Source organism: Manihot esculenta, chromosome 13 (genome assembly GCF_001659605.2).
Source record: "Manihot esculenta cultivar AM560-2 chromosome 13, M.esculenta_v8, whole genome shotgun sequence".
Taxonomy (NCBI): Eukaryota; Viridiplantae; Streptophyta; class Magnoliopsida; order Malpighiales; family Euphorbiaceae; genus Manihot; species Manihot esculenta.
Genome location: NC_035173.2, coordinates 25594172 through 25604101, shown reverse-complemented (window position 1 = coordinate 25604101; position 9930 = coordinate 25594172). Strand labels below are relative to the sequence as shown.

Here is a 9930-nt window from a genome sequence, read left to right as displayed (position 1 = left end):
CAACCAGTTTCGTATAAGTTCTAACCTCCCGCGATAGCATTCATTTTGAACAGAATTCCACCAAGTTGCTGCACCACCTTTTAATTTATAAGCCACAATCAGAACCTTTCAATCCTCTTTCACGTTTATAACTTTGAAGAACCGATCAATCTCCGCCAACCAATCAAGAACAGATTTTACATCCAACGAACCAAAAAAGTTTTGAAAGTCTATCTTTATCTTGTAACTTTCTTTATAATTCTTTGGGGATTTGCAACCACAAGATTGGCGACCACAGGATTTGGAACTGGCTATGGGCATTCGGCTGCGATCGGTAGTTTCCCTGTTGTAGGGCTAACTGTCCGATCATCTCCCTCAATTTTGCCAAGACTGCCTCAATTGCAGTGAGTCGTGCTTCTTGATTGTCTGTGATGAACAAACTTCGCTCTGATACCAATCTGATATAGGACTGATTAGACTCTGTAAGGAGTTTTAACCAATAACGTTTGGCTAAAACGAAATAATAGAAACGAGAGACTAGAAGCCGAAAACTTTTATTGAAATTCTTGAAAAATTGAAAAAGTATGTCTAAAATAATCAAGGAAAGACTATTTATAATAGAAAACTCTAATATGAAAAATTATAAAAAAATCTAAAAAAAATAATTAAAATGTAAAATTAATCTCCTAAACGGTAGAATTTTCGCCTCAAATTTTGTGACAGGCCTATGGCTTTCATCACACTTTTGCAAGTCATGCGTCTAGAAATTTCCTTTTTAAAAAGTTATTGTAGATCTCCATCGAATTTCGATAATAAAAATTAAATCTGATTTAAATCTGCCGTAAATTTTAAAATTAATTGCTGCTTATTATACCCAGTAAAACAAACTACGAATTTCCATTTGCTTGCATTTAAACCACAATCAAATTCTCATGAATTATGGCAGGCATGAAGCAGAAATAGAAAATTCCAATTTATTGCCCCCATGTGCTGAAAGTTCAAATTTTCACATTAAAAAAAAAAAAAAAAAACTTCCTACAGTTGAACAGATACTCATCCTTCATACATTTATGATCTATAACAAAACTAAAAATCATCAACTATATCTTCTCCATCTTAAATACGACCCTCAGAAAGTAGTTTTGATAAGAATCAAGAAAAAAAAATTTTTAATACAAACATTTTCTGTGTATTCAACATAAGAAATTTACAAGTGGACAAAAAAAACTAGTAAACACATTATGTTATTTTATTCACAGCATTTTAAGTCACAACTAAGAAAGGAATTGATTCAACAAAATTTAGAGAAATGGAAAGCTCAAACTTATTGGGCTCACATCCTAAGGAGTGATCTTGAGCCATCTTGGTGGAGTTCTTTGGTAAGGCAGAGCTGAAGCAGAAATATCCTTACTGCAAACAAGCAATGCACAAATTAATAGTAGATATGGGGCATGTTAATTACGACAGTGGCTCCTCATTGATGGAAAGGGATGGTGGCTAGTTGCTGGTGTTGTACCGGAGTTGCTGGTGTTGCGTCTGTCATCGGTCTGGCTGGGGGTGCTCAAGGGGCAAGTAAGAAGCGAAGGTGGCTCTTTGCTAGTACTGCATAGGCTTGCTGGTTCCTCGTCAGGCTTGATGGTGGCGCTCAAGGGGCTGGTCTGCGTCGATGGATCAAACCAGTGAGGAAGGAGAAGGGAGTGTGTGGTTAACGTTCTTGAAGGAAGGAGAAGGCGCTGACCGCTGTGCACATTATGGTGCTTGGTTAGCTAGGATTTTATTGTTTAGTAATTAGTCTTCTTTAAAATTATTAAATTAATTAACTAAATTATTATTATATATATAATAAGGTATTAGCTTAATAAAAAGTAACACTTCATGACTTAAATACGGTAAAAAAGTGGTATTAAATTATATTAGTAAATAAGATAAATATATATTAAACTTAATAAAAATTAATTTACAATTTAATAAAAAATACAAAGATTACTTAATAATATTATTGCTTATAATTAAATTTACCAACAGTCTTCGTCCATAAGTTATATTACTCATTTTAAAATTAAAATTAAAATTTTATATTAAAGTTACTGCTAAAAATTTTTTTATAAACTTTTTATTTAAATTATTAATATTTTACCGTCGAAAGTAGATTATTGATAAACTATTATATATTTAAAAAAATTAATTGAAAATTATAATAAAATTAATGAATAAATAATGTTTTGTAAAATATAATAAATATTAAAAATTTAAATTGATAATTTATATTATTTCATTTATTGTTTTTATTATTTACTTGTAGTGTTAGTGACCAAATTAATTTGGTCGCTAAAACATAAAAGGATTTTATTTTATTTAAATAAAAAAAATTTTTAGCAACCAAATATTAATCTCTGATTAAATATTAAAATAGTCACAAATTTCATCATTAAAATAGTTACAAAATATGACACTATAGTTTTGCAATGAAAACATAGAGCTAAATTAATCATTTTATTTTAATACTATTTATCAATTAAATAGCGATTGAAAATTAATTGTTAAGCAATTTTTTAAATAAAAATCTATTTGTATTTAAATAGTTGCACTGCTTAATCGCTATTTAGCGATTAAAATTATTTAATCGTTAAAATTAATTATTATTTTACTGTATAAATTGATCACTATTTTATTTTTTTATATGTAATATATTTAAATATTATATTTAAATAATAAAAAATACATTATTTTTTAAAAAAAATTTATTAGAACATTTTTCACCTACAAATTATTGTCTTTCAAAGAAACAAGGATTACATGATATAATTTTATGCACCGTCTAAAATTACTTTTAAAAAATAAAAGATATATTAAGCTGCATACACAAATATAATATTCACATTTAAAAATAAAAAGTTATTATCTACCTTCATAAATTTTTATCTATTTTATTTTTTTAAATATAATTTATTTTATTTTTTTAATTACATTCATTTTAAATATATTAAATTTTATTAAATATTAAAAGATATTTTAAAAAAATTTTTAAAAATAAAATAATCTATTTATATATTATTATAATCTAAAAAAATATTAAATAATAATTTTAAAACAATAAAAAAAGAATATATAAAAAAATTATAAAGAGTAATTAAAATTAGGGTACTGAAAATTATATTGTGAAATCATTTTCACGCAAGCAACAAAGTAAATCACTTGTTTGTTTGTCTGTTTGTTTTTAATTAAACACAGAATATTAGTGCAGAGACCAAACTTTGCAATGTCCCAATGTTGATCTGTTTAAATGACCCAAAAGGGGTTTTATATATACATAAGCTTTCTTTAAATCACTCAAAAAATATCTTCACATCCTCTAATCTACAACTGTTCTCTACACTCAAAAACTTTTCTTCCACTTTCTACAGTTGAAATAAACCAGAAGAATTTGGGGGGAAAAAAAATCAAAGAAAACAAGAAAAATTTATAGAACAGTTGTTGCCTGATAAAACACAAACCAAACATATGAAATCAAGCAAGATTTTGTAGTCATTTCAAATTCCAAACAATGGGGTTGAAGACATGTCTTCTTGGCTTCTTTCAGTTGATCTCTTCCGAATCAAGATTCATCTTCTGCAAGCTGCACATTGTATACATGCTTTATTTCTGTACCAGATCAAAGGGTCCAATGTAAGATTTAGGAGTTCCATGAACATAAGCATATACTTTAAATGTCAAGCATTGGATACACACTTTGCATTATTTAACATAAGCTGAACAAAGAAAAGAAGGCCATGTATATACACATGCAGAATTTTGGGAGGGACTGTTGTCAACCATATACAGTGAGAAGTGCAAAATGTAATGGATTATTGCTTTGTTTGAATTACTAAATGTTGAGAGTGGAGGAGCACGAGGATCAAATGCGAAGAATAGAAGATAGCCAATCTTCTAGAATTTGAGCGAAAACAAGCTCTTTTTCTAGGTGGAAAGTAATGTTATGGATAATAGATAGACCAAATCCATAACAAACACTAAAGTACTATGATTGTATGAATATCCACTATATAAGAGAGGTTTATTCAATATAAGTAACTTCGAGATTTAAGACTCTCTTTAAGGAGCCTGAGTATTAAGAGCTCCCTCCAATAAGCTCCTTTCCTATCCATGGTTTCAAAGCCTTTATGAAGAAGAACGTGGACAGTCCACGAATTATGTCTTGATGTTATCTAGCTCAATCCAATTTACACAGTGATGGGATGCATTGAATAATTTCTCAATCAAAGGATAAGTACGCATAGTCAATAAAACGTGGTTCTCAATTAAAGAAATCTCTTCATGGGGATATATGACAATGTAAAGTACTTCAGATTTTGCAGCTTCTCTTTATTCAAACACTGGGTAAACAATTTGCATAGAAATATAAAATTAATTGGTAAGAAAAGTTGAAAGGTACCTTTTAATGATGGCTTATCATATTTATCTTTCCTCTCATCTTCATTCTTCCATTCACTATCATCATCATCATCATTGCCCATTTCATCTCTTCCATCATTTCCTATGTCACTTTCACTTGCTGTTTCCCATTCTGAATCATCAGTGTCTTGGCCATAAACATCAACAGCATCTCCCTCACAGTGGACACCCCCATGTTTGATAGCAGCCTCTCTAAATAGCCAGGCTGCACGCATCTGCTTCTTGACTAGGCGCTCTGCATAGTCGGGCACTTTATTTTGTCTCAAACATAGTTCAGGATCATTTGATTGAGAGCACTCATTAATGAACAGAATGGCATCTAACAAGCTCTCTTTAGCTAATCCCAGCATGTCATATGCCTGCGCTCTTCTCCAAAGGCTTTTTGCATGGCGGCCAAGAGGGTTGTGAAGACAAAGGGCACGCGTAGCATCACTTATGGCAGCCAAGGGCTGTTGTAATAGAAGATGACACTGAGCTCGATTACTGTATAGAACGACTCTCTCTTTTTTGGATCTCATTGGACACAATGACAATGCTTCAGAGTACTTTGATGCAGCTCCAGATATATTTCCTGATGAGAAGAGGGAATTCCCTTCAAGCTTGACCACTAATGCTGCTGCCTGCTTAATATGTAGATCTTCTTTTGGCATATTTTTTTCCCATTTCAACCTTTGTTTTGAATTTAATAGTTCCTCAATCAGTTCTTTTGTGCGGTTACTAACAGAGTTACGCCCTGTCCCTAGTGATTGAATACAATCCTGAAGAACATTAACAATGGAATCACCAAGCTTTTTGTGATCACCCAGAGCTGTGATATCTGCAAGGTCTATGAGGGCAGGTACTGCCTTATCAATCACCTAAAAAACAGGCCAAGTAGAAAGTAAGAAAAACAACTACTCCTAAATGTGAATATCCAAAACATTAGTGGTCATTACAATCCCTACGTGGATATGAATTTGTGGGGTTTCCTTCTATATGAATTATGAAATGAAGAACTGCTGCAATTTGATCTCCACTTGTTAATTAATGACAAAATGATTCTTAGATCACCTGGAAGTTGAAAGTTAAAAAATACACAAATCAACTAAAATGAAATGAAATGCTTATCTCATTTAAGCTTCGTTTGTTTTACGGAAAATATTTTTTAGAAAAATATTTTTTATATTTTCTAGCCTTTAGGACACCCAAAATAATTAGTCAACAGAAAATATTTTCCTTGTCAAATGAAAAAATTAAGTCATTTTAAATATTTTCAAAAGAGAAAATCATTTTATGCACTTTGAGAATCTTATTAATCCCTCTATATTTAAATTTGTTAATATATTTTATTTTTTAAATTAAAATTAAATAATGGAAAATAAGTTATTTTGTTGAAAAATATCTTTTTAATACAAGTTATTTTCTGCAAACAAATGGCTCCTTAATAGGAAGAAGTGTTAATAAAGAGAATGAATCATGATGATTAGAGTTACATAATGAAACTTATAATAATATCCAAAATAGCATTGTTTTCACTTTGTATCCTATGGACCGAGCTTCCCAGATGAGGTGATTCAACAAAGTTGAAGAAACCACCCAAGTGGAGCTTCATTCTCTCTCTCTCTCTCTCACACACACACACACAAACATATGCAGCAGACAAACATGTACTTTTCCAATACAGTTTATTCAGTTGTCTTTGAGTGTTTCATGAGATAAGTAGTACTGAGATGTAAGGTTCTGAGAAATCATATTATAACTCATTATTACTAGTGAATTTTTTGCACTCCTTTGCCCTAGGAGCCTAGGACACAGTATAACATGTAAAAAAACACGTGCATCTTGACATATTCATGAATTTCATACACCTAAACAACATAGCTTCCATGGGTTGTTGCATCCAAATGCACGGACAGATTAATTTGATAAAAAAAAAAAAAAAAAAAAAAAAAAAAAAGTGGAACATACAAAATGTCTAGACCCTTAAAAAGACACATTCAGGCACCTTATTCCTTGACATCCTTAAAGGAAATGAGTTCACAAGATCTTCCACATCATTAATTTGTGGTTACTATACCAAAAGTCCTCAAAAGAGTTTTTTTTTAAAAAAGAAAATTTTAGAAAAGCAAAGATTCAATGAAATCCATAAAAAAATAAAAATAAAAATATAATAATAGAACAAGAAGACAGAACAGAGTGATTCATCCACAAGCACGTAATGGATGACTAAATTGCATGAAGGGAAGTTTCACTACGGAAGTTTAATGGTCCACTTCACTCTGGCCGTAATTCCCTAAGTACCAGGATGGTCCAATAAAAAATCAGCATTAGCATCCTCGATAACATAAACAGTTTTAGAAACTGTTCAGTAAACAAAATTTGCTACATTCAGAAGTAAAAATGAATTCGTACTGAACAAGAACAAGAAAGGAATGAGGCATAATACTATGAATAGAAACATCAAATAAACCTAATTATCCTCACATCTGAAATGCAAGTATATCATTGCAACAACGATGTTGGTAAACAAAAAGAAAAAGAATATTTCATGTAGATAGTCTATTTACCTTATGGCATGTATTTGGATCTTGAAGCAACCAAAGAAGACAATCTATAGCCATATACTGCCAATCATCTGACGAGCGAGCAATGTTGCACAATGCTTCAATTATACCAGGACAGCTGGCAACAGGTCCCCTACCAAGCTTATGATGACAAATTGTTCTCAATAAACCAATACCAGCTGGTGAATTTTCATTGACAAGTCCACCCCACATGCCTGGCAGTTTTACTAAAAATTCAGGCTTGCAAATGGTAGGAAGAAATTCAGGCTTGAAAGCAAAACAATTAATAAGCTGAAGTGACCAGCATTGCAACTGACTGGCCCATTCCTCTGCTTTCCTGGACTCCATTTCAACACCTCCCATGCCACGAGTAAGCAGATCACAGTGATAACTTAGTCTTCTATCGACATACTGATAAAAATGAGAGTAAACTATCTCAAGTGAACTCATTGCAAGTTGAATGGAAAGCTCAAGGATTTCACCATGACTTGCCACAGCAGGAAAAGTGCTGGCATATGTAGCCAAGTGCCCTAGCGCTCGTACTGCCACTCTTTGTTCAACCCATGTCAATCTCCCCCTCAAAAGCTCAACCAGGGGAGGTATTACACCAGCATGGACAGCACTTTCTGCAAATTCCTCCATATTCATGGTGTAGGAACCAATAATATGAGCAGCATAATAAGGAATGTAAATATTCTGATCATGAGAAAGCCACCGACGATTTTTTAAGCCTTTCCATATAAGTGCAGCCATGCATTCAAATATTCCCAACTCAATGAATTCAGGATCATTGGGATGTGCCATGGCAGTGTTCCATAGACCACTGATTGGGAGAACCTGGCCATCATCATCCTGTGAAGGAAGTTCCCTAAAAAATTTCAATATACTTGCTCTACGTTTGCTTGGATTTCCTTCCTTCATGACACAGAAAAAGCATCCTGGGTATGGACAGTCTGGCGATACTTTATCCATGCTCAGATATTCAACTGGATAGGATTCACACACCACCAGGTCAATTCTTCATCGATCGGTGAATTGCATAAATACTTTCAGCAAGCACTGTATAAAAGTGACACCTGGATTCCCAAACATAGAATATCATGAACTATAAAACAGAAGCAGCAACAAAGAAAGGTCCACAACCTTGTCTGCAGAATAGAAGTCTACATCCTCAAAAACCATTAGAATAGAAAATAAGGATTTCGAACAATTCATACCAGTTTTCCAATAAAAAAAAAACATGACTTTTATGCTGCATATTCAATGAAAAGTACATGCTGAAGAAGTTGCAAACAATTGTTAACAACAAAATAAAATGTCCAAATTATTTTTAGAATTCTCGGAACAAAACAAGGGCTGCCTTTTGCTTATATTTCTAAGTCCAACTCAAAACCATTAAAGAGAAAGACATTGTTAATTATCTAGGTAGCATTATTCTCATGCTCCCGATCATAAATTTCCATACAAGCCTGTTTCAACAACTTTCAAGCACAATCACTAATTCATGAAATCGAACATACAAATAACTTAATTGTCACTTTCATTAATCCTGAGAGTTACTGAAGTGTATGTGCATGGGAATCAAATCAATAGGCAGCGTCATGAGAGTTAGTTATAACAACAGAAGCTGATCTTTATCATTATATCCAAATTCACTTTGAATACCTTTTTTTTCCGCTAAGGCATCTATGTCCTCAGCCCTTAATTATTATTTTTTCAAACAAAACCTTTGATTTTGAGCATGTGTATTCCTTTCAAGCACTGAATCAATATCTTTAGCAGTAACAGCCAACCATGAGAGACCCATAATCTTATCTAGTCACTTATGAAAGTTATGTTGAACTAACAATTCATAGCTGAAGTCTCCTAATAACATAGAGAAAAGGAAATCTAATCAGTAAATAAAATGTATAACAATCTATTTTCTCATACAAAAATACTACATTACGAAATCGATTAGATCTAAAACAAAACTTTAACCCATTCAACTAATCACAAAGCCGAGCCAAGTGCTTCAACAAGATCCAAAACCCATGGACCATTGATCTCATATAACAAACAAAACCCAACCAGAGAAAAGCTCCAACATAAACGCTAAGCTACATTATACTAAATATCCTAGTGAAAGTGGATAAAAGTTTTGATCTTGAAAACAGGGGAAAAAAAAAGCAGGAAACATTTGAGGAAAAAACAAAGGAAAGAAAGAAGAAAATTGAGTAACAGAGAAATGAGATACCTATGAAGCGGAGGTTTTCGTAAAGGCTAGCTAGAGAGAAGAGGCAGGAATGGTGAATTCGCCAGCCCAGACGCGAAAAGCAAGAAACTTTGTTTTGGATGAAAACAAATTGCAACCGGCTACTTTCTACTTTGTCTTGTTGCAGACCGGAAACGGCTAGAGAAAGAGGGGAGAGTGGCAGCGCAGAGAGTGGAGAGTAGAGTAAATGGGGAGTGCAGAGTTGCTCCTTTTTGACTGGTTTGATTCTGACAGCTTAGAGTGGAAGAAGAAGATCTTGTAATGAAAAACATTACCTTTTTAATGAAATAGCAAAAATCGATCAAATAAATATTTTCTCCATAGTGAAAATTCATTAGTTAATAGTTTTTTTAAAAAAATTACATTAAAATGTTATTAACATTTTAAAATATTTATTAATTAATTTTTTTATTAATTTTATTATTAAATATTTTACTATTTTAATTTATTATTAGTTTCCTAAATGTTTTTTAAAAATTTACTAATCAATATTTTCATATTATAAACCTTTTAATATATTTTTTAAAATTAAAAAATTAATTAAAAAATTTTTTTATAGACTAAATAGTAATTTTTTTTAAATAATTTTATTTTTTATAAGTAAACAGGATAATTTATTGTTAAGTTTTTATATTTATTATTAATAATATTTTGCATTCCTTTATTTAAAAAGAATGTATTTTCAAAGTCCATTGATTTTAT

At 31.6% G+C, this 9930-nt stretch overlaps 1 protein-coding gene across 2 annotated transcripts; it reads right to left on the bottom strand.

The window, feature by feature from the left end:
- Positions 1–3253: 3253 nt before the first annotated feature.
- Positions 3254–9492, bottom strand: LOC110629404. 2 transcript variants are annotated; one of them, XM_021776362.2, is made up of 4 exons: positions 9211–9492; positions 6978–8050; positions 4412–5288; positions 3254–3621 (listed from the first exon to the last, which is right to left on the bottom strand). In XM_021776362.2, the coding sequence occupies exons 2-4, from the start codon at positions 7944–7946 to the stop codon at positions 3575–3577; spliced, it is 1893 nt and encodes a 630-aa protein (XP_021632054.1). In that variant the 5' UTR covers positions 7947–8050; positions 9211–9492; the 3' UTR covers positions 3254–3574. The 2 variants fall into 2 exon arrangements, with proteins under 2 accessions (XP_021632054.1, XP_043805899.1); XM_043949964.1 differs by having other exon boundaries at positions 3254–3595.
- Between the last annotated feature and the right edge of the window lie 438 nt (positions 9493–9930).